Source organism: Chiloscyllium plagiosum, unplaced genomic scaffold (genome assembly GCF_037043375.1).
Source record: "Chiloscyllium plagiosum isolate Xiang-an unplaced genomic scaffold, Cpla_swu_hap1 HiC_scaffold_49, whole genome shotgun sequence".
Taxonomy (NCBI): Eukaryota; Metazoa; Chordata; class Chondrichthyes; order Orectolobiformes; family Hemiscylliidae; genus Chiloscyllium; species Chiloscyllium plagiosum.
This window is the reverse complement of record NW_028270187.1, coordinates 4,749,558-4,774,355: the sequence shown is the minus strand read 5'-3', so window position 1 is coordinate 4,774,355 and position 24,798 is coordinate 4,749,558. Positions and strand designations below refer to the sequence as shown.

Here is a 24,798-nt window from a genome sequence, read left to right as displayed (position 1 = left end):
GAAAGCTTCAATTGCGAAGCATTTGACAAAACAGTATTCAGGATCTGCTAGAATCAGCGTGGACATGAAGGTCCTGTTCCAGTGCATCCTGTTCTGTCTTCTAAGCTTGACAAGCCGACTGGCCATCTTTGAGGATGTAAGCAATGGAGCTGGTTAGAGTGTAACAGTTACTGAGGAGAAAAAACTACAACTAACTCCCTGGACACCGCAGCAAAGGCTGAAAGGAGACATTCTATCCTTCCACACTTACATTTGGTGATATTTCTGGCGTGTGACTGTGTGAATGTGAATATTGTGTCAGAGAGGCTGTCAGAAAAGGGCGGACGGTTAGTCGAACGTAACTGTGTTTGTGTGTCCGCGAATATTATGATATTTCTGGGTTTCTCTGGTGAAAATCAAAAACATTTTCAATTCAACCTATTCCCCGGCTCCCCCACACGACCCCAAAGGTAGAATTTAAGACAATGTATTTGTTGATTTCAAGATTTCAGTCTAAAAGTACCGACAATGTCAGCGCTCAGCTCAAAGAGCTCGATCTGTGCGGCAGCAAAATGCGTTTAACTCGACAGCGGAGCCATCTATTCGAGTGAAAACACTTCAGTCGCAACCCTTCCCTTGTCTGGATCAGGTGCAATCGAGCCTGGTTCACTGGAGATGCGGAATTTCAGAGGAATCGGAGAGTTTAGGCCGTTAGAGAAACACAGAGAGGCAGCAGGAGCAGGGAGCTGACGGCGGGTTGTCCCTGCGCCGTCCGCTCGCTGCCTTGAAGTTGCTCAGTGCCGCCCCCAGCAGCTTCATTGCTGACCCAGTTCAGACTGACTCAGAGAGAGATTCAGCGCAGAGTTCTCAACATGAGCGACAGTGCAGCCGCCGAAACGGCTCCTCCAGCCTCCGCTCCCATCAAAGAAAAGGCTCCCAAGAAGAAGGCGGCGGCTCCCAGGAAAAAAACACCCGGTCCCGGATTGGGAGAGCTGATTCTGAAGGTTGTCGGGGATATCAAGGATCGCAAAGGGGCGTCACTGTCCGCTGTAAAGAAGGGGCTGGAGAGAAGCGGGATCGATGTGGGAAAGCGAAAGGCACAGATCAAGATGAGTATCAGGAGGTGCCTGGCGAACGGCTCCCTTGTTCTGGTCAAGGGCCATGGCGTCTCCGGCTCCTTCAAACTCCCAAAGAATCCAGTCATGGCAAAAGCGGGAAAGAAGGCGGGAACATCAGCGGCCGCCAAGAAACTGGCCGTGAAGAAATCACCGGCCAAGAAGGTGACAGTCAAGAAATCCCAGGCCAAGAAAGCGACAGTCAAGAAATCCCCAGCCAAGAAAGCGATAGCCAAGAAATCCCCAGCCAAGAAAGCGACAGCCAAGAAATCCCCAGCCAAGAAAGCGAGCGGTAAGAAGCCGGCACCGCCAAAGAAAGCGGTGAGCAAAGCAGCGCCAAAGAAACGGACTCCCGTGAAGAAGGTGAAAAAGGCCAAGGGCCCTAAAGCCCCCAAATCCCTCAGCAAACCGACTAAAGGCAAGGCCAAGCCCAAAGCGAAAGTGACCAAGACAGCAGCAAAGAAGTGAACCAGTCGGTGTAACATGTAACCATCTGAACCCAAAGGCTCTTATCAGAGCCACCCACATCTCTCGGGAAAGAGCTGAGCCCGGTTCCAATGTTACCCGTCCCGGCACCGAGCACAGACCTTCGTTAGATATTAATTGATCTGATTAACTCAAATACACACATGCCATGTTTTACGAGAGCGGAGACCTGTGAATGGGGAAGGTATCATATAGGGAGGGTTTATTGATCTCCATCTGGTTATTTCATTTCGCGACTTAGAACTGTACCCAGTCACGAATGTGACATATTGTAGTATTTGTATTTCACTGACCCATTCAGAAATGTTACTTTGTTCAGTTTTGATTCTGAGACCCTGCGGATGTTTTCATGGCGTGTTCTTTCCATCTGCCTGTTACAGACAGTTCAGGCAACAATTCCACATTGTCTTCGGGGTATTCCACAATCTCGGGGTAATAAAAAAGATCCAGGGGCACCACGTTGGTTCAGTGGTTTGCACTGCTGCCTCAGCGCCTGGGACATCTGTGTGGAGTTTGCACATTCTCCCCGTGTCTGCGTGGGTTTCCTCTGGATGCTCCGATTTCCTCCCACAGTCCAAAGATGTGCATGTCAGGTGAATTGGCTATGGCTAAATTGCCCATAGTGTTAGGTGGATTAGTCAGGAGTAAATGTAAGGAAAGGGTCTGGGTGGGGTTGCTCTTTGGAGGGTCGGTGTGGACTTGTTGGACCGAAGGGCCTGTCTCCACACTGTGGGTAATCTAATCGTAAAGTGAAATTCTGTCCTTTTATCGGTGTACACTGCATTAGCTGTTGTGGTTCTGTTCGCCGAGCTGGAAGTTTTTGTTGCAAACGTTTCGTCCCCTGGCTAGGCGACATCATCAGTGCTTGGGAGCCTCCTGCGAAGCGCTTCTTTGATGTTTCCTCCGGTGTTCATAGTGGTCTGTCCCTGTCGCTTCCGGTTGTCACTTTGAACACTGCATTAGCTTTTAAGATGTTTAAATGGGCGGGGTTGTTTCGATTGATTCACGGCGGGTAAACGTTCGGTTGTTCAGTTTGTCTGGGCTGTTTTAAACCCCGCCTTTCCTCCCGCCTATTACAGACAGATCAGGCAATGATCCGCCACCTTCAGAATCAGAGAGAGAGAGACAGACACACTTTTCAGAGCCACTAAACCATCCGGGGAAAGCGGGAAGCGATCGCAGTTTTTGGAACATGGCTTTGAATAATATTAAAGGGGGACGGGCGTCACGGCAGTAATGCATTTCAGAAAAGTTAATTGAAGACACAGATCGCACAAACGGCAGTGATTAGAATATACGCTGCTGTGAATGTTATGTAATTTTCACATGCTTCATTATAGTAGTGCAGTATTAATACCAGATTAAATCCTCCCTTGGTGTTCCCACCAGATCTAACTATATGATCATTGCTGAGAAAGCGGGCGGGAAAACATGGCGCCAAATCATCAACCGTTTTCTTCCAAATTTGAAAATCCTGCCGAAATGTAGATCAGAGAATGGAGCTTTACGGAAAACAATGCAAACGTATTTAGTCATTAATTTGCTATTTTTCTTTCGCGTAAGGAGACTAGAAGCTATTTGAAGGATTCGAGATTGTCTTCGGAGGGAATGAATACCCTCATTCAGCCCTGTGAGGATTTCATGAACGTTCTTCGGCGTGAGCGCATTAATAACGAACGCCGCCTTTAGGTTTTATTTTAATACCGTGCTCCCTTATTGCAAAAGCTCCACATTAACAATTCCAGTCCGGCAACTGTTCTGATTTGATCTCGGTTCGTTTTGAAAGCTTCTAACCGACAGCAGAAAGCCTTATTTACACTATTCTGCAACACAACAGAACCCGCCATTAGTTTTGGAAATTAAAAAAATAAATGTGTAATGTATCCACCCGTGAGTCTGTAAGAAAAGGAGCACTTCTTTTGTTTCTCAGTGGTGACACTCAGGGCTCACACCCCAACCGGGGCTTGTCGCTCCCAGAATAATCAAATATTAGAGAGTGACTTGAGCAAATAGAAAGAAAACAGATTCACTGGTGTTTAATATGCTCCCGAGAGTCAGGGAGAAGAGAGGGCACATTCTCTACTCTTGATGCCAGCGCCAAATCATCAATACCTTTCCTTCCAATTTGAAAAGCCCGCCATTTCACATATAACGGAGTATGTTTTACATAGAAAAATGATGTATAAAAAAGGAGAACGTTGTTCAGAGGGGAATTCATCAATACTTGTTAATTAGGTTATATATATATACTTCAGACAATCTCTCTCGCTCATTCATTTGCCTAACTGCATCTATCTCTTTCTACTTTTTTTCTCTTTTTTGGACCTAAAGAACTGGCAGAAACAAAAACAAGCGCCAAGAACTGCAATTAATCTCTTCATTTCACATTTTGAAAGCACTCCGATATGTTGATAAAACATTACAGACCGTTCTTCCGACTGAGCTCATTAATCGTCTTCAGACAATATTTTAATGTCGCCCAGCCTTTTTGCACTAGTTCTGACATCAGCAAAAACTCCACATTTGCCATCCCAGTCCTGCAGCTGCTCTGGTTTGATCTCGGTCCATTTTGATAATCTCTCACCGACAGCAGAAAGCCTGTAATCTGATATCGGAGAAAACAGCGCCAGAGACCCAGGTTCGAGTCTCCGAGGCATAGAACTAAAGGCATGGACCGCCAATCGCGAGATGTATCTGCTCCTCGTACTCAAAGACGGAGACACGTTTCTTTTTGGTTTGCCTGGGGAGATATTCACCGTTCATATCCCACCGTGAATGGTGGCTCCGGAACTGACATTTGAAGTGCTCATCCAAATACTTTTTTAAAGGTTAAGGTTTCTGGCCTCCACTACCTTCGCATGCAGTGTCTTCCAGATTTCCACCACTTGCTGAGTGAGAAGATTTTTCTGAAATTCCCTCAATATCTTTACATCTAACCCTTCACCACAGCGAGAATCCTTACCCTTACCATATTATTACCCAAGCATCACTTGTGATTGCTCGCTCGCTCAAATATTCACCCTGACCCACACGCCTCATAAATCGTTTATACTTCAATCATGTGTTCCCACCGCAGTCATCTCTGCTCTAGAGAAAACATTCCCTTTTTTGGAAGTAATATTTGTGCTTTAATCCCAATCCCCAATATTGCGCTGGATTTATCACCGCTGCTGTCACAGTCAGTTTAATGTGAATAAAATAGTCCTGCATCCTTAGGCGCATGCGCGATACTGCCCTTCCGCCAAAGCTGACTGTTCCTGAGTAGAGGAGCGCATGCGTGAGACCCTCCCCCCAGCGCTGCCATTGAGGGGCATTTACTCAGTGAGTGCAAGAGGTTTGTTTGAAACAGACCGCAATGGAGAGATCAGCGCCCAGGGAAGCGAGGGAACAGCAGGCTCCTTCCAGCAGCACATCGGGATGGGAGCCTGGGACACAGAGGGGGCTCCGAGACCGGGATTGATTCGGGGTGAGTTCAGGGAGAACCGGGGGCTGTTTGTAAGAGGCCGAGCGGAGCAGGAACTGGTCCTGGAACTTGGAGTGAGCGGGCTGGGGGGAAGAGAGAGGGTTGTGTGTGGGCCTGCTGAGGGAGAGCGGGAAGAAGCTGCTGTGGAACATTCTTGTGGTTTTTAATCCCCTAAACTCTGATGGGAATTCATTGTTTGGTTTCTATTTCATGCTGTTTGTTGCGAATAGACATTGAATAGTAGGTAATTAAAGGGCAGTATACCTAAATGTGAGAGTAGTGTCTGTTGTTCTTCCTTCAACAGTTAATATATTGGGAACTGAATATTGAACTTGCAGATGTTGGTTAGTTTTTATACCATAGTAAATTTTTTAGAATTTCGCAAACAGAAAAAAAGACTGGGAGGAGCTCAGAGCGAGATTGTAACCAGTCCTTGCTCTGTTCACATTGCCCAGTTTAAAAACAAAGAATTACTTAGCTGATGGTGATTTACAGGAAATATCCCTCATGTCTTCCTCCAGGCAAATGATTGATGGACCAAGACAGTGTAATATTTCCTCAGTACAAAGCCAAGTGTGACCAGCTGCTTCTAACAACCAGTAGGTATGTTACTGTTGTCAGATTGGAGAACATCCTTTCCACAGTCAGAGTGGATTGAGTCCGATACACATTGAGCTTAATTTCCAGAAGTATACATTCAATCCAAGCGTCAAACACAACTGATGTAATATATTTTTTGATTTCTCCCTATACTCAATGCACAACAGCTCAGTTCCAATAAATGCCATGATGCTTAGTCAATTATCATTTGCAACATCAGAAAAGGGATAGATTGTATCCTCTTATGAAATATCCATTCAGGAACTGCATTAACTCCACATGTAATGAAGGCAATTTTAAACTTACAGTCAAGGTGAACAAACAGATCATTCTGTTACATTATTACAGCAAGGATTTCTGAAGATATAGAAGGAAACTTTGGCATTATCAATAACTGAGAAGGACAAAATTAATCTTTTGATAAATAGAAGTCCTATGTGAAAGGCACAACTAAACAGTGTAAATTCCAAATGAACCTCTGAGCCAAAGCCTGACGTACACACAACCATCATCTCCAACCCACCCTCTCATGTGTGCTTGCATACATATGCACACACACCATTCTCTCACACACAGCTACTGACTTATTTACAATTGTTGCAAATTTGTACGACATCCTGAAATACTCATTCCAACATCTAAAAGTAATGAAAATCCATATACACCACAACTAGCAGAAAACATTTCATCAAACTGATTTCAACACTTCAAATTATTAAGTCTGACTGATCAAAGACAGTCTATAACAACATAACAGTTGACTGAGCTAACAATTCTAATTCCTTTCAACCAGCATTCCATTTTTGTAAAACTATTATGGCAGCAGAGAAGCTGTCAACTCCATCTGTATCGTAACCTCATTCTCCATTTCATCATTTTGTAGTTATTTTATTTTTCTGTACAGCAAGAAAGTTTTTTTTAAATTATTCTGTATGTATTTCGAAACTCCTTTTGATTTTCTATGAAGAGCCCTGCATTCCTCTTGACCCTCCCTTTATTATAGTACAAAAAAAAGCAAGGAATCAGGATATAGTTTTCTGAAGGAGTCATTAGAATTGGATCATTACTATTTAAAGCATTTCAGAATGAAAGAGAGAGCCAAAATTGGTTGGTTTGTTAAGCTGCTCAATTTTTTTTTCAACATGAGTTGACATTTACATTTTCAAATTCAATTTATTGAACTATTCTTCACAGAATGGTGGAAAATAAAAGTCCTTTTGATTTTCCCCTCCCTAGCATAGAGCGACGCAAGAGTCTGCTAGTGGCTTGCACCAGATCCTGTCCACATTGGTAAATAAAATAGAATTGGCCAATTCTCTTTCCTGTACAAAGAACATGTGGTCAGTCAGCTGGAATGCAGTTGAAGTGTTCACTTCGTTGCAAATGGATTCGGTGAATACTGATCATTAATTCATTGGTTAAAACGTGTCACAGTGCAAAAATTGATAGCATTCTGAAAACCAGACCTTGATATCCCTATTGTTCCCGGTTAGTCTCTGCATTATAGGAGTTACAAAAGTCCATTGCTTTTCTCCCCTAAATTCTGAAGAAAAGCACAGATGTTTTTCTGCTGCAATGTGTTGCATGTTCAGTTGTCCCTGGATCCTACAGGCTAAAACTAAAGAACATTGGCTGTGGACAAATTTTGAACGACATGTGCAGTGCTAGAGATTAACACATATACAAACACATCCACTTTCACGGACAGGAGCTGAGTCCAGTGGCAATGGATAGTACCTCATTCATGTCAAGTAGCACAAGTTTGAACACTGAAGTACAGTAGCAGTTACTAAAAGTGACATGTTTCAATTTGGATGACACTCGCACAGTGAAACACAATAACCAAGAATAAGGAGCACATTGATATCTCGTATCAGAGAGTGAATGAATCTCATTCTCACACTGAGCCTGGTGTGGATGAACACACACTTTCTCCACACTCTCACATTCTGGTTGAGGGCCTGAGTAATGCAGAAGCATTTCCATACTTTTTTAATATAGGAAACACTGATTTATAAGGCATTAAACCCACCTCATAAAGTGTATCAGATCATGACATGCAGAACGGGAAACACAAAGCGACTTAAAAAAAGTGTCAGTGCCACTCCTTTAAAGTGATATAGATTGGCAGCATAACAGAAAACTCACTCACACGCAGCCAGTTAATGCTGAAAGGGAAAAAAAAAGAAATTTAGGCCCAGGTATTTCCAAATATGGACAGTTATAAGTTGATTCACCAAACCATTAATCGTTTCAGTTAGTGTCAGATGTTATATCTTAGTGTCCAGCAGCAACTGATAAAGATTACTGCATACACAAAATATTTTAAAAAGTCTGAATGTAATAAAATTCAGATTCATGGCAAAGATAACATTAATCCCTCAATCACAAAAGGTTAGTGAATATTGATCAAATTTATCATACACTCAGACCAAAAAAACACAACTGAACATGGAAAGAGAATGAGATACACATACTCTACCTGATGCTGTTGCCCACAGAACAAAACTGGTACTATAGTTATCAAAGGGCAGCAGGTCAGGCAGCATCAAAGAAGCAGGAGAATCGACGTTTCGGGCATAAGCCCTTCTTCAGGAATCCTGAAGAAGGGCTTATGCCCGAAACGTCGATTCTCCTGCTCCTTGGATGCTGCCTGACCTGCTGCGCTTTTTCAGCAACACATTTTCAGCTCTGATCTCCAGCATCTGCAGTCCTCACTTTCTCCTATAGTTATCAAAGACCCCCTCCCCTCTTCCTCTTCCCCTCCCCTCTTCCCCTCCCCCCCTTCCCCTCCCCCCCCTTCCCCTCCCCCCCCTTCCCCTCCCCCCCCTTCCCCTCCCCCCCCTTCCCCTCCCCCCCCTTCCCCTCCCCCCCCTTCCCCTCCCCCCCTTCCCCTCCCCCCCTTCCCCTCCCCCCCTTCCCCTCCCCCCTTCAACTGCAGAAATAATCTCAAATTATCATTTTGATAGTGACACTGGCAGTGAGTGGATAAAGTTCAGAATCCCAACAGTTACTGGAAACTAGTATGGAGCATAGGTGAATAACAGAATATCCCAGTCTGGACACAAATGGATGGCTGTACCAATTCTGTGACTCTACCATAAATTTCATAATGCAGAAGTGATTAAGGCCCAATCACAACACCCTAAAATCTAATATCACAGAATCAACCACAGTCACAGAGAATTCTTTTTCCTAAATTCATTCATGGGATGAGAGAATCACTGGTGAGGCCAGCATTTATTACCCATCCCTAACTGCCCAGGGGGTAGTTATGTGTCAGTCACATTGCTGTGGGTCTGGAGACACATGTAGGCCAGACCAGGTAAGGATGGCAGCTTCCTTCCTTAAAGGACATTAGTGAACCAGATGGCAAACAAGAATAGATTCCTTGTCACCATTGGACTCATAGAATATTATTGGCTGTCAGCGAATTAAGCAACTTTTGATGCATGAGTTGAAAGTGACTGGTACTGAATGAGGACTTGACGTTCAGTCACACAGCACAAACTGACAAGGTTTGCTCAATTCCTGAACTCTCATGTGGACACAACAAAAACTGACAGACGGAGATTGATGGCTGCTGTCACACATTCACTCTGCAGAAACTAAAAGGGAGAGCATGATACTTAAGCACACAACTCCAAACCCCCACACACACTTCAAAAACACTGGCAGGTACAATCTGATAAATGCATTTGCAAATTTGTAAACTAGACATTGACAAATACAGATTCACAGCTACATCTTGAGTTACACAGAGCAGAATATAACAGGGACAGATTGGTCAATCACACTCAAATGCACATGGCAGGACATTTCAGAGGAAGACATTCTCATTCACAAAGCAGAAAATTATTGGAACAGATTGATAACACTCTGTTTCAAATTACTTAAATTGACATGTATGGTTTGATAATGACACTCTGATATTCACAGGAGAAACTGACAGGTAGAGATTGATAACAGAAGAAATCAGTGTTACATTTGAGATCTAGTGACCATCTCTCAGAACTGAGTGTGTGCATTTTCTTAGCTGCCACGTGGTCTTCTCTATTCTGGGGAAACTGAGTGTAGATTGGGTGTCCACTTTGCCAAACACCGACATTCCGTCCAGAAAACAAGACCCTGAGCTTCCACTTGCCAGCCACTTCAACACACCACCCAGTTCCCTGATGAACATCTCTGCCTCAGGCTTGCTGCAGTGCTCCAGCTAAAACTCAGAGCAAGCTGGAAGAATAGTACCTCATTTTCTGGTTGGGATCACAACAGCCTTCTGGACCTAATACTGAGTTCTACAACTAGGGCTAGAGCTTTCCCATGTCATTACCCAGAACCTCTCACACCAGGCCTTTTATCACAAGGTCTGCTATTATACACCAGCAGTCACTAACAGTCCCTGTTAATGGTGATTCACCTTCCTCATCTGACCATGATCTTTGGATTCTACATCCATCTGCCACTTACTCCTGACCCTTCAACATACTTTACCTTCTGCAGAAAAACTAATCATTTCCTGGCTACCATCAGTTCTCAGGAAGGGTTACTGGACTGGAACTTTTAACTCTGATTTCTGTCCATAGACTCTGTCAGACCTGCTGAGCTTTTCCAGCAATTTGATTTTGTTTCTGATTTCCAGCATCTGCAGTTCTTTGTTTTTTATTTAGAGATTAATAACTACATTTTCATATTCACAGAGCAGAAACTACCAGGGAAAATTGATAACTACATTCACATGTTCCCAAAAGAAAATTTGTCAGGCAAACATTAATAAATACACTCACATTTACAATTCGGACCCTGATTGGGAAGGATTCTTAACTAAACCTTCACAAAGTAAAAGCTGACAGGGACTGTTAGTTTTTAACTTCTCCTATTCACACAGCAGAAACTGGCAGGCTGAGATTGACAATTACCCAAACATATTCACCAAGCAGATATCCTCAGGAGGCTAATGAAATTCACCGTGTCTATAAAGACTCCTGCAAATTTTTATCGATGCACCACCTATTGATGTGTCACAGTGTGGTATGGCTACTGTTCTGCCCAAGACCACCACGGTCAGTTGTGAACAAAGCCCACTGAAAGCAGCCTTCCATCCAAAGGCTCCATTTATACTTCCTCCTGTGTTGGGAAAGCAACCAGCATAATCAAAGACCCATCTTACACTCACACTCCTCCACCCTGGTCTGTCAGGTAGAAAATACAGAAGTTTGAATATACCGTCCAACAGATTCAAGAACTGATTCTGTGCTGTTATTAGACTTTTGAATGGACCTCTCAAATTTTAATGTTATTCTCTCTCTCTCTCTGCACCATTAACACTGTATTCCAGATTCTGTTCTATTGCCCTAATGCACTTTTAATGATATGATCTGCCTGAAAGGCACTCAAAATAATACTTTTCATTGTATCTCTGTACATGTGACAATAATAAATCAGATCAAATCAAGTGGATAACTACACTCACATGTCGCAGAATCTGAGAGGTACAGATTGATAGCTACAGTCACACAACCTGGCAGGAAAAGATGAATAAATACATTCAAACCCTGACACTACAGCACCTGACAGGAAGGATTGATAACTAAACTCTCTTATTCACAAAGCAGAAATTGATAGTGACCAATGAAAGCTCAGCTCACACATTCACATAGCATAAACTGGCAGGAATTGACAATTACACAGACATATTCACCAAGTAGAAACTGACAGCTGTAGATTGATAACTATATTTATGTATTCACACAGCAGAGTCTGAAAGGTACAGATTGACAATTACACAGGTAGAAATTGACAGGTAGAGAATGATAACTGTACTATTCACATACTGACAGGGAAGAATCTGACGGGGACAGATTGGTATGGACTCTCTCAAATTGACGTAGTAGAAACAGATTGACAATGACACTCTGGTGTCAAATAGCAAAACCTGACAGGTACTGTTTGATTATAGCACTGAGAAATTGATTATAGCTAAAACTGACAGGTAGAGATCAATATCTACATTCACATAGAAGATACCAACAGGTACAAATTGGTGACTGCATTTAATATTCATACTGCAGAAACTGGCAAGGAGATACTGAGAATGACACACCCGTTCTCAAAGCTGAAACTGACAGGTTCAGGTTGATAACTACACTGTCAGATACACAGCAGAAACTGTTAGGGAAAGATTGTTAAGTAAATTCACACGTTCACAACGGCAGAAACTGACAGGTATATATTGATAATTAAACTCACACATCCCCATCAGTGAAGCACATAGGGACTGAATCCTATTTAGTTAAAATGTATTTATCAATCAGTCTCTGCTAGTTTCAACTCTGTGGATATGAGTTCAGTTATCAATCTATACCTGTCAGTTTATACTACGTGAATGTAGTTATCAATCTGTCCCTGTCACTCTCTAGTAAATACATTTTGGATATTGCGGAGAGTGACAGGGACAGATTGATAACTATATTAACTCTCACATTTGCACGGGCTATACTGACAGGTACAGGTTGACGGCCGTACTTCCACATTCACCTCACAGGAACTGACAGGTATGGATTGATAGGGAAACTCTCAGATCCGGATACAAACTTGTTTTGGGTAGCCCCATTGTGGAGCTGTAGAAGTGCTGGTTAGTATCTGATTCTCAGTGAATTGGCATAGATTTCTTTTGTTACAATCACCAGACAAAGAGCAACTCAGGCCAAGAATGGAGTCAGACCTGTAGTTCTGTTTGAAACACAGCCTCATGATTATAAAATGAATATTACATTAAAAGGTTTGATACCGTCAAACTCACTTAATGCTGATTTACAGGGATGTCTCTTCTCTCAACCTCAATGCAATTACATGAAGGAGCAAGACAGTTCAACATTCTCTTGGTACGAAGCCAAGTGTGATCAGTTCCTTCCAATTAACAGCAGGTCAGACTGAAAACATACTTTCCACAGTCACAAAGCAGTTGAATTCGGCACACATGGAACTCAATTTCTGGAGAGAAGTTTTCACAAGAATAGTCAAATAACACCAAGCAATTATAACTTTTTTTATCCCTCTCCATTCTCAATTCACATCACCCAATTTCCAATAGATGTTATCATTCACAGCCGTTGAGTCATCGAGATGTACAGCACTGAAGCAGACTTTTTGGTCCTACTCATCCATGCTAACCAGATGTCAAAAGCTAATCTAGTCCCATTTGCCAGTACTTGACCCATATCACTTTGAACCCTTCCTATTCATGTACCCATCCAGATGCCCTTTAAATGTTGTAATTGTACCAGCATCCTCCACTTCCTCTGGCAGCTCATTCCTTACTCATACCATCTTATGCATGAAAAAGTTGCCGCTTCGGTCCATTTTAAATTTTTCCCCGTTTATCTTAAATCCATGTCTCTAGTTTTGGACTCTCCCACCTCAGAGAAGAGACATTGTCCCTCATGATTTTATAAACCTCTATGTGGTCAGCCCTAGCTTGTTCAGCCTCTCTCTATAGCTCAAATCCTTCAACCCTGACAAATTACTTGTAAATCTTTTCTGAACCCTTCAACATTTCACTATCCTTCCAATACGAAGGAAACCAGTATTGCATGCGCTATTCCAAAACTGGCCTCACCAATGACCTGCACAGCCACAACATGACCTCCCAACTCCTGTACTCGATGCGCTGACCAATGAAGAAAACATACCACTGTCCTATCTACTTGCAAATCCACTTTCAAGGAGCTGTGAACCTGCGTTCCAAGGTCTCTTTCTTCAGCAACACTCCCCACGATCTTACCATTAAGTGTACAAGTCCTGCCCTGATTTGCCTTTCCAAAATGCAGCACCCCAGATTTATCTGAAAACTCCATCTGCCACTCCTCAGCCCATTGGCCCATCTGATCAAGACCCTGTTGTACTTTGAAGGAACCTTTTTTGCTGTCCAATTTTGGTGTCATCTGCAAACTTATTAACTATACCTGCTGTGTTCAAATCCAAATCATTCACATAAATGATGAAAAGCAGTGGATCCAACACTGATACTGGTGGCACACCACAGGTCACAGGCCTCCAGTCTGAAAAGCATCTCTCCTCCACCACCACCCCCGTCTTCTACCATAGAGCAAGTTCTGCATCCAATTGGCTACCTTCCCTGTATTCCATGAGATCTAACTTTGCTAACCAATCTCCCATGAAGAACCTCATTGAACGCCTTACTGAAGGCCAGAAAGATCACATCCACCACTCTGACCTCATCAACCCTCTTTGTTCCTTCTTCAAAACAACTCATTCAAGTTCATTAACAATTAAATGCGTGGCTTCAGGGATGGTGCAGGAGGGAGGGGTTCCAGTTTTTGGATAACTGGGGTTCTTTCTGGGGACGGTGGGACCTCTATAAACAGGATGGTCTACACCTGAACCTGAGGGGAACCAGTATCCTTGGGGGGAGGTTTGCTAGTGCTCTTGGGGGGGGTTTAAACTAACTCGGCAGGGGCATGGGAACCCAGATTGTAGCTTCAGGGTGCAGGGCCTGGAGTGTAGGGAGGTGAGGAACATGGCATCAATTTCCAAGGAGGGTGCCTGTAAACAGGGAAGTGGCTTGAAGTGTGTATACTTCAATGCAAGAAGTATACGAAATAAGGTAGGTGAACTTGCAGCGTTGGTTGGTACCTGGGACTTCGATGTTGTGGCTATTACGGAGACATGGCTAGAACAGGGACAGGATTGGCTGTTGCAGGTTCCGGGATTTAAATGTTTTAGTAGGGTCAGAGGTGGGGGTAAAAGAGGGGGAGGTGTGGCATTGCTTGTCAAAGATAGTATTACAGCGGTGGAAAGGACGATGGATGAGGACTTGCCATCTGAGGTAGTTTGGGCTGAGGTTAGGAATAGGAAAGGTGAGGTCACCCTGTTAGGAGTCTTTTACAGGCCTCCTAATAGTCCTAGAATCATTGAAGAAAGGATTGGGAAGGTGATTCAGGAGATGAGTGACAGTAATAGGGTGGTTGTTATGGGGGACTTTAACTTTCCTGATATTGATTGGGAAAGCTATAGCTCAAGTTCGTTAGATGGGTCAGTGTTTGTTCAATGTGTGCAGGAGAGTTTCCTGACACAATATGTAGACAGGCCAACAAGAGGTGAGGCCATACTGGATTTGGTTCTGGGTAACGAACCAGGCCAGGTGTTAGAATTAGAGGTAGGTGAGCACTTTGGGGATAGTGACCATAATTCGGTGATTTTTACACTCGTGATGGAGAGGGATAAGTGTGTACTACAGGGCAAGAATTATAGCTGGGGTAAGGGAAATTATGATGCGGTGCGGCATGACTTAGGATGTGTGGCTTGGAAAAGTAGACTCCAAGGCAAGAGTGTAAATGATATGTGGAACTTGTTCAAGGGGCAACTATTGAGTGTCCTTGATAATTATGTACCTGTCAGGCAGGAAGGAAAGGGTCGTGCGAGGGAGCCGTGGTTTAATAAGGAATTGGAATCCCTTGTTAAATGGAAGAGGGCGGCCTATCTCAAGATGAGACGTGAAGGTTCAATTGGGGCGATTGAGAGTTATAGGGTAGCCAGGAAGGACCTGAAGAGAGAGCTAAAAGCAGCAAGGAGGGGACATGAAAGGTCCTTAGTAGATAGGATTAGGGAAAACCCTAAGGCTTTCTATAGGTATGTTAGGAATAAAAGAATGACTAGGGTAGGAATAGGTCCAGTCAAGGATACTAGGGGGAAGTTGCGTGTGGAGGCGGAAGAGATTGGGGAGACACTGAATGAATACTTTTCTTCAGTATTCACTCAGGAACAGGGCATTGTTGTCGATGAGAATACTGAGGCACAAATAAGTAGAATGGATGGCTTTGAGGTATGTAGAGAAGAGGTGTTGGAAATCCTGGAAAAGGTGAAAATAGATAAGTCCCCTGGGCCTGATGGCATTTATCCTAGGATTCTCTGGGAAGCAAGGGAGGAGATTGCAGAGCCATTGGCCTTGATTTTTATGTCCTCTTTGTCTACAGGAGTAGTGCCAGAAGACTGGAGGATAGCAAATGTGGTTCCCTTGTTCAAAAAGGGGAGTAGGGATAGCCCTAGTAACTATAGGCCGGTGAGTCTCACTTCTGTTGTGGGCAAAGTCTTAGAGAGAATTGTAAGGGATAGGATTTATGCACATCTGGATAGGAATAATGTGATCAAGGATAGTCAGCATGGTTTTGTGAAGGGCAAGTCGTGCCTCACAAACCTTATTGAATTCTTTGAAAAGGTGACGAAGGAGGTTGATGAGGGGAAAGCGGTAGATGTGGTATATATGGATTTTAGTAAGGCGTTTGATAAGGTTCCCCATGGTAGGCTACTGCAGAAAATACGGAGATATGGCATTGAGGGTGAGTTGGAGGTTTGGATTAGGAATTGGCTGGATGGAAGAAGACAGAGGGTAGTAGTTGATGGCAAAGTTTCTTCATGGAGTGCCGTCACTAGCGGTGTTCCGCAAGGATCTGTTTTGGGACCATTGCTGTTTGTCATTTTTATAAATGACCTGGAAGAGGGGTTAGAAGGTTGGGTGAGCAAGTTTGCGGATGATACGAAAGTCGGAGGAGTTGTTGACAGTGAGGAAGCATGTGGCAGGTTACAGCAGGATATAGAGAAGCTGCAGAGCTGGGCAGAAATGTGGCAGATGGAATTCAATGTAGCTAAGTGCGAGGTGATTCACTTTGGGAAGAATAACAAAAAGATGGGGTACTGGGCTAATGGTCGGATACTTGGTAGTGTGGATGAGCAGAGGGATCTTGGTGTCCATGTACACAGATCTCTGAAAGTTGCCACCCAGGTAAATAGTGCGGTGAGGAAGGCATATGGCGTACTGGCTTTTATTGGTAGAGGAATTGAGTTCCGGAGTCCTGAGGTCATGATGCAGTTGTATAAGACTCTGGTACGGCCGCATCTGGAATATTGTGTGCAGTTTTGGTCGCCATACTATAGGAAGGATGTGGAGGCATTGGAACGGGTGCAGAGGAGGTTTACCAGGATGTTGCCTGGTATGGAAGGAAAATCATATGAGGAAAGACTGAGGCACTTGGGGCTGTTTTCACTAGAGAAAAGAAGGTTTAGGGGTGACTTGATTGAGGTGTACAAGATGATTAGGGGGTTAGATAGGGTCGACAGTATGAACCTTTTCCCGCGTATTGAGTCGGGTATTACAAGGGGGCATAGCTTTAAATTAAGGGGGGGTAGATATAGGACTGATGTTAGGGGTAGGTTCTTCACTCAGCGAGTCGTTAGTTCATGGAATGCCCTGCCAGTAACAGTGGTGGACTCTCCCTCTTTATGGGCATTTAAGAGGGCATTGGATAGGTATATGGAGGATAGTGGGTTAGTGTAGTTTAGGTGGGCTTGGATCGGCGCAACATCGAGGGCCCAAGGGCCTGTACTGCGCTGTATTCTTCTATGTTCTATGTTCTATGTTCTATGTTCTATGTTCATGGCACACGTTTTCAGACACACAAAACCATGCTGACTGTCCCTAATCAGTCCTTGCCTTACCAAAAGCATGTCAATCCTCTGTCTCAGGATTCCCTCCAACATCTTGCCAACCACCGATATCAGACTCACCAGTTCCCTGGCTTTTCCTTACCACCTCTCTTAAATAGTGGCACCACGTTAACAATCTTCCAGTCATCCAGCACCTCACCTCATCAATGATAAAAATATCTCAGCAAGGTGCCCAGCAATCACTTCCCTACCTTCCCACAGAGTTCGAGGGTGTACCTGATCTGGTCTTGGGGATTTATTCACTTTTATGCATTTCAAGACATCCAACACTTACTCCTCTGTATTATGGACATTTTTCAAGATGTCGCTATCTATTTTTCCACATTCTATTATCTTCCATCTCCTTCACAGTGTACACTGATGCAAAATACTCATCCATCTCCATCTCCCACAGCTCCACGCATCGGCTGCCTTGCTGATCTTTGAGAGGGAGAAAGTGAGGACTGCAGATGCTGGAGATCAGAGCTTAAAAATGTGTTGCTGGAAAAGGCCCTATTCTCTCCCTAGTTACTGTTTTATCCTTAATCTATTTCTAAAAACTCTTTGCGTTCTCTTTACTTCTATTTGCCAAAGATATCTCATGTCCCCTTTTTACCCTCAGGATTTCTTTCCTAAGGGTACTCCTACGACCTTTATACTCTAAGGCTTCACTCAATTTCTTCTGTCTCTTCCTGACATATGCTTCATTTTTTCTTAACCAAAACCTCAATTTCTCTCGTCATCCCACATTCCCGCCTCCTACCAGCCTTTCCTTTCACCCAAACAGGAATATACTAACTCTGGACTCTTGTTATCACATTTTGAAGGCTTCCCATTTCCCAGCCTTCACTTTACCTCCAAACATCTGCCCCCAATCAGCTTTTGAAAGTTCTTGCCTAATGCTGTCAAAATTAGCCTTCCTCCAATTTCGAACTTCAGCTTTTAGATCCGGTCTATCCTTTTCCATCGCTATTTAAAAACAAACAGATTTATGGTTGCTGGCTCCAAACTACTCCCCCACTGACACCTCAGTCACCTACCCTGCCTTATTTCCCAGGACTAGGTCAAATTTTGCATCTCCTCTAGCAGGAACATCCACATACTAAACCAGAAACTTTCCTTGTACACACTAAACAAATTCCTCTTCTTTTAAACCCTTAACACTACGGCAGTCCCTGTCTACATTTGGAATGTTAAAATCCCCTACCATATCCACCGTATTATTCTTACAGAGAACTGAAATCTCCTTACAAATTTGTTTCTGAATTTCTTGCTGATTATCAGGGAGTCTATAATACCATCCCAATAAGATGACCATCCCTTTCTTAATTCTCAGTACCATCCAAATAACTTCCTGGATTTGTTCCCAGGAATATCGTCCCATAGTAATGCTATCCCTTATCAAAACTGCCACTCCCCTCCTCTCTTGCCCCCACTTTCTCAGCTTCCTACAGAATTTGTATCCTGGAACATGAAGCTCCTTCTCTCGGTACATTTACATGTTGATTAAGAAATTTTCTTTGAATTTTAAAAGTCTCTTCTCCATCCAAGCCTTTAGCACAATGGTACATCCAGACAATGTTTGTAAAAACCTACTATTACAGCCTTTATCATCTTACATATATCTGAAATATTTGTTCCTCAGTTTCCTTCTGACTGTTGGGGGGCCTATCGTACAGTCCCATCATGATGATTATCTCTTTCTTATTTTAACCCAGATATTTTCACTGGATGATCCTTTTCAGAAATATTTTCTCTAGTTAGAGCAGCAATGTTTTCCTTAATCAAAAACACCATTCCGCCTTCTCTTTTACCTGCATTTCTATCCTTCCTATATCCCCCTCATGCTTCTCATACTTCTATAATCTATTGAATACAGACCCAGAGTTATCCTCAATTGCTGTTTTTCTGACAAGTCTTTCATCCTGGGGTCATTCTTGTAAATGTACTCTGGGCTCCCTCCAACACAAGCACATCCTTTCTGAGATAATGGGCCCAAAGCTGCTCACAATATTCCAAATGCAGTCTGACCAGCGCTGATAGAGCCTCAGCAGTACATCTCTGCTCTTGTATTGTAGTCTCCGTGAAATAAATGTTAAAATGGCATTTGTCTTCCAAACTGCTAACTGAACCTGCCAGTTAACCGTAAAAGAATTCCTGAACTAGGACTCCCAAGGTCCCTTGCCTTTGAGATTTCCGAATACTTTCCCTGTTCAGAAAATTATCAACATCTTTATTTATTCTCTCAGAGTGCATGACCTCACAATTTCCTACATTGTATTCCATCTGTCACTTCTTTGTCCACTCTTGCAGCCTGTCCAAATCCTTCTACACCCTCCGCACCTCCTCAGCACTACCTGCCCCTCCACCGACATCTATCCCATGTGCAAATGTGGTAAGAATACCCTTAGTTACTTTGTCCAGATCATTAAGGCATAACATGAATAGTTGTGGTCCCAACACTGACCCCTGTGCAAGTCCATGAGTCACTGGCTGGCAATTCTGTAAAAGACCCTTTTATCCTGACTCTCTGCCTTCTGCCAAGCAGCCAATTCTTTCCTTTACCTTGTTTAGCAGCCTGCTGTGTGGTACCTTATCAAAGGCCTTCTGGAAATGCAAGTCGATTACATCCACTGACTCTGTGTTGTCTAACTTGCTTGTTACTTCCTCAAAGAATGTAAACAGATTTGTCAGGGAAGACCTCTCCTTAACAAAGCTTTGCTGACTCTGCCCTATTTTACCATGCACTTTCAAGTACTCTGCAGCCTCATTCTAAACAAGGGATTCTCAAGCCTTAGGAATGACTACGTTCTTGCTATGTAGCCTGTAGTTTCCTGCCTCTGCCTCCCTTTCTTAAACACGTGTTGCATTAGCCATTTTCTAGTCATCTGGGACCCTGCCTGACTCCAGTGCTTTCTGAAAGATCATCACCAATGCCTCTCCAATCCACTCCGCTGACTCCTTCAGTTATCTGGAGTATAGTCCATCTGGCCTTGGTGATTTACCCGCATTCAGCTTTCCAGCACCTTCCCCGAACCAATGGCCAATGCACTCACTTCTGTCCCCAGGTTTCCCTTGAAGTTCTGGTCGGTTGTTGGTGTCTTCCACTGTTAAAAATTGATGGAAAGTACCTCTTCAGATCCCCTGCCAAGCCGTGGTTCCCCATTACTACTTTTCAAGCATTGTTTTCAAGCTGTCCAATGTCCACTCTTGTCTCTTTGTAACCGTTTAGATATCCAAGAAAATTCCCTGCAGCCCTCTTCTGTATTAGTAGCGTGCTTACTCTCATATTTCACTTCTTTCCCCGTCACTACCTTTTTTTTGAAGTTATTTCTGTTTTTTAAAGACTTGCCAATCTTCTGGCTTCCACTAATCTTTACCACACTATATGCTGCTTGTGTTGCCTTTATGCTCTCCCTGACTTCCCCTGTCAACCAGGGTTGTCTCATCCTCCCCTTAGTATTTTTCTTCTTCCTTGGGATGAATTTCTGCAATGTCTCCTGAATTAACCCAGAAATTCCTGCCATCGCAGCTCCACTGTCTTCACTGTTGGCTCACCCTTCCAATCAACTCTGTCCAGCTCCACCCACGTGTCTTTGTAGTTACCTTTACCCAAATGTCATCCCGTTTCATCTGATTCAATCTTCTCCCTCTCAAGCTGCAGGGTGAACTCTATTATGTTATGGCCACTGCCTCCTAGGAGTTCCTTCACTTTGAGCTCCCTAATCAAGTCTCCCTCGTTACACATCACTAAATCCAGAATTGCCTGTTCCGGAGTGGGCTCTACCACAAACTGCTCCAAACAAAAATCTCTCAGATCATTCCACGTTTTCTTGAGAACCACTACGAACCTGTTTTTCCCAGTCCACCTGCATATTGAAGTCCCCAATGATTATTGCGACAGTTCCTTACATGCTTTTATAATTTCCTGATGTATTTTCTCCCCCACATCGTGACAGTGGCTAATGGCTTGTACACAAGTTCCTTCGGTGTCTTTTTCCCTTTGTGGTTCCTGATCTCTACCCTCACGGATTGTACACCTTCTGACTTTATTTCACTTCATGCTGTCAATTTAATTTTATTTCTTGCAAACAAGGCAACCCCTCTGAAGATTGGTGGAGTTGTGGATAGTGAGGAGGGCTGTTGTCATCTGCAAAGGGACTTAGATATGATGCAGAGCTGGGCTGAGGAGTGGCAGATGGAGTTCAACCCTGCCAAGTGTGAGGTTGTCCATTTTGGAAAGACAAATAAGAATGCGGAATACAGGGTTAACGGTCGGGTTCTTAGTAAGGTGGAGGAACAGAGGGATCTTGGGGTCTATGTTCATAGATCTTTGAAAGTTGCCACTCAGGTGGATAGAGCTTGTAAGAAGGCCTATGGTGTATTAGCGTTCATTAGCAGAGGGATTGAATTCAAGAGTCGTGAAGTGATGTTGCAGCTGTACAGGACTTTGGTTAGGCCACATTTGGAGTACCGTGTGCAGTTCTGGTCGCCTCACTTTAGGAAAGATGTGGAAGCTTTGGAGAGGATGCAGAGAAGATTTACCAGGATGTTGCCTGGAATGGAGAATAGGTCGTACGAGGATAGGTTGAGAGTGCTAGGCCTTTTCTCGTTGGAACGGCGAAGGATGAGGGGTGACTTGATAGAGGTTTATAAGATGATCAGGGGAATAGATAGAGTAGACAGTCAGAAACTTTTTCCCCGGGTTCAACAGAGTGATACAAGGGGACATAAATTTAAGGTGAAGGGTGGAAGGTATAGGGGAGATGTCAGGGGTGGGTTCTTTACCGAGAGAGTGGTGGGGGCATGGAATGCGCTGCCTGTGGGAGTGGCAGAGTCAGAATCATTGGTGACCTTTAAGCGGCAATTGGCTAGGTACATGGATGGGTGCTTAAGCTAGGACAAATGTTCGGCACAACGAAGGGCCTGTTCTGTGCTGTATTGTTCTATGTTCTATGATTGATTTCCAAACCTCTTCCACCTGTTTCATATCGAAGTCATTCCTCACATCTCTCTCGAACAGACTCTTCTCCCACGTACTTGATTAAATTGGAGAAAGTTTCTATTCATTCAGCACTGTATGTTGGGATGTTGTGAGAATTGGAGGGAGCTTCCAGGGAATGTTGGTCACATACACCTGCTCTGCAGTCCTTCATGGTGGTGGAAGTGCCTGTTTTGGGAGGTTATGCTGAAGGTATGGTTGAGCAGTTGGTCGATAAAACCCCTCTCGTTCTTCTTCCAGCACTGTGGAATATGACGTGGGAAAATATATCGGACGGCATGGTAGCTCAGTGGTTCGCACTGCTGCCTCACAGCACCAGGGTCCCAGGTTCGATTCCAGCCTCGGATCACTGCCTGTGTGGAGTTTGCACATTGTCCCCAAAACTGCATGGATTTCCTCCGGGTGCTCCGGTTTCCTCCCACAGTCCAGAGATGTGCAGGTCAGGTGAATTGACCATGGTAAATTGCCCGTAGTGTTAGGTGCTTAGTCAGAGGGAAATGGGTCTGGGTGGTTACTCTTCAGAGGGTCAGTGTGGACTGGTTGGGCCTAAGGGCCTGTTTGCACACTGTAGGGTATCTAATCTAATATGCATTTTGGCAGGAAGACCAGGAGAGGTGAATATTATTTAACGAGGGAAAACCTCTGCAGAAAACTGCAGCGCAGAGAATTTTGGGTCCTTCTGCTTGAAAGATGAAAAACTAGCATCTAGGTTCAGTGGGTATTCAGGAAAGGAAACAGTTAGTTGGCTTTTATTGAAAGGGAATGGGAAGAAAAAATGGAAGTTTTGCTAAAACTGTTCAAGACATGAGTCAGATCACACTTGGAATACTGTGAGTTGCTTTTGTCCCTTATTTTGGGAAAGGCAATCCATAGAGTATTCAGGAGATTGATCCTGGATATGGGAGGAATTTCTCAGGAAAGGAGTTTGAGCAAACTGCTTCTGTACTCATTGGAGTTCCGAAGAATGAGACAAGTCCTTATGGAAATATTCTGAGGGGCTTGACATTGTAGATTCAGGAAGATCGTTCTTACTTGTTTGAGAGTTGAGGGCATAATCTCAGAGTAAGGAATCACCTGTTTAAAATGGATGTGGAGGAATTCCTGCTGTTAGAGTACAGAATACTGCAGAGCCTGTGGAGGCTGTGCTGCTCAGTGTGTCCAAGGCTGAGATAAATAGATTATTAATTAGGAAGGGATTCACAGGTGGGTGCAAAAAGCAGGAAAATCGAGCTGAGGATTATTGGATCAGCTCTGATCTCACTGAATGGTGAGAGCAGACTTGCTGGGTTGAGTTACCTACTTCTCTTACATCTGATGGTTTTAAACATTTTCTTTTTTGGGTTCTCACTTGGTTTGCTTTTTGTTTTCAATGAACTTCACAGGGAATTGGAAGATGATTTGCAATGAGGAGACATAAAACCAGGCATCACTTCCCAATTTGACCAAGCTGCCGAGTTTATTGCCACCTGAATATCATTGGGTTTTGAAGTAAAAAGCACCGCCCACAGTGGGGAGAGAAACCGTACGTGTGTTGTACACGTGGACAAGTCTTCAGCAGATCATTGCCCGTCACGATATAAATACAGCCACACTGGGGAAAGGCCATTCATCTGTTCCAAGGGTGGGAAAGGATTCACTCGATCATCCACCTTGCTGAAACCCGAGCAAGTTCACACAGAGGACAGACCTTTGAAATGCTCAATGTGGGAGGTGTTTTAAAAACTCTGGGGCACAGTAATCCCAACAACATCCTCACAGTGACGAGAGACCCTTCATGTGCTCTCACTGTGGGTATGGGTTCAAGCCATCATCCAACCTCATTAAACACCAGCGGATCCACACTGGGGAGAGACCATTCACCTGATCACTCAGGAAAGGATTTTCTCATAAATCCAACCTGTTAAAACACCAGCGATCTCTCGGAAGGTAGAGACTGTTCTGATTTGACTGTGGGCAGAGATTCATTGTGAAATCCAAGCTGCTGAAACACCAGCATATTCATGAGAAATGACAGTGCCTGGTTTTTACTGTGAACATCTCCCTCCTTCATAGTCTCAGCCAGAAGATTTTGTTTCAATTCCCACCTGATATGGAGCTATGTCAAAGAACTTAATTAGTTTTGTAATTGATAACTGAATGATATCCACTGGGGCAGGTTTCTACTGAAGTTAATGAACTTCTGCTCAGTTAAAGGGATGGCTGTTCTGGATGACAGTGAAATAAATGCACTGTGTGTTAAACACACTGTATCAAACCTATTTCTGATTTCTAAGTGCTCATTGAAGTAATCTTCCTCTGATTGTGTTATGGAAGAATCACTCAATGTTTTATAAAAAATGACCAGGAGACACAGAAAATCCTTCATGAAATTAAACTTTAATCTTGCAAAATCAAAGCTGTGGGAGCCAGCTAAATGTCTTCTCTGGCTCTCCACAGGCTCTTTATTTTCCTGCAATTTATACAGTTGTTCTTCCCGCGCTTATCAGATAACATTAGCATAACCAATCATGCTGGCTTGCTTTATTTTTCTAAACTAATCACCGTCTGCCACACTGCCTCAATCACACTTAACCTGTCACATTACAACTTCATTGTTTTCAGTATTAGCTCATGTACCAGTGATTCAGCTAACCTATCATTATCTGTTACTGGAG

General features: G+C 43.7%; 1 protein-coding gene and 1 long non-coding RNA gene across 2 annotated transcripts; both read left to right on the top strand.

Moving 5' to 3' along the window:
- The first annotated feature begins 799 nt into the window (after window positions 1–799).
- Window positions 800–1,599, top strand: LOC122544538 (histone H1-like). The gene has a single exon (XM_087984658.1). The coding sequence runs from the start codon at window positions 852–854 to the stop codon at window positions 1,560–1,562; it is 711 nt and encodes a 236-aa protein (XP_087840784.1). The 5' UTR covers window positions 800–851; the 3' UTR covers window positions 1,563–1,599.
- A 3,212-nt stretch (window positions 1,600–4,811) lies between these two features.
- Window positions 4,812–24,402, top strand: LOC122544641 (uncharacterized). Its single transcript, XR_006310387.2, has 3 exons — window positions 4,812–5,046; window positions 5,565–5,646; window positions 23,527–24,402. It is a non-coding gene; the product is annotated as an uncharacterized LOC122544641 (long non-coding RNA).
- Window positions 24,403–24,798: the final 396 nt, after the last annotated feature.

Excerpts from the sequence above, each read along its gene's own strand:
- LOC122544538 (XM_087984658.1), top strand. The coding sequence starts at position 852 with ATGAGCGACAGTGCAGCCGCCGAAACGGCTCCTCCAGCCTCCGCTCCC.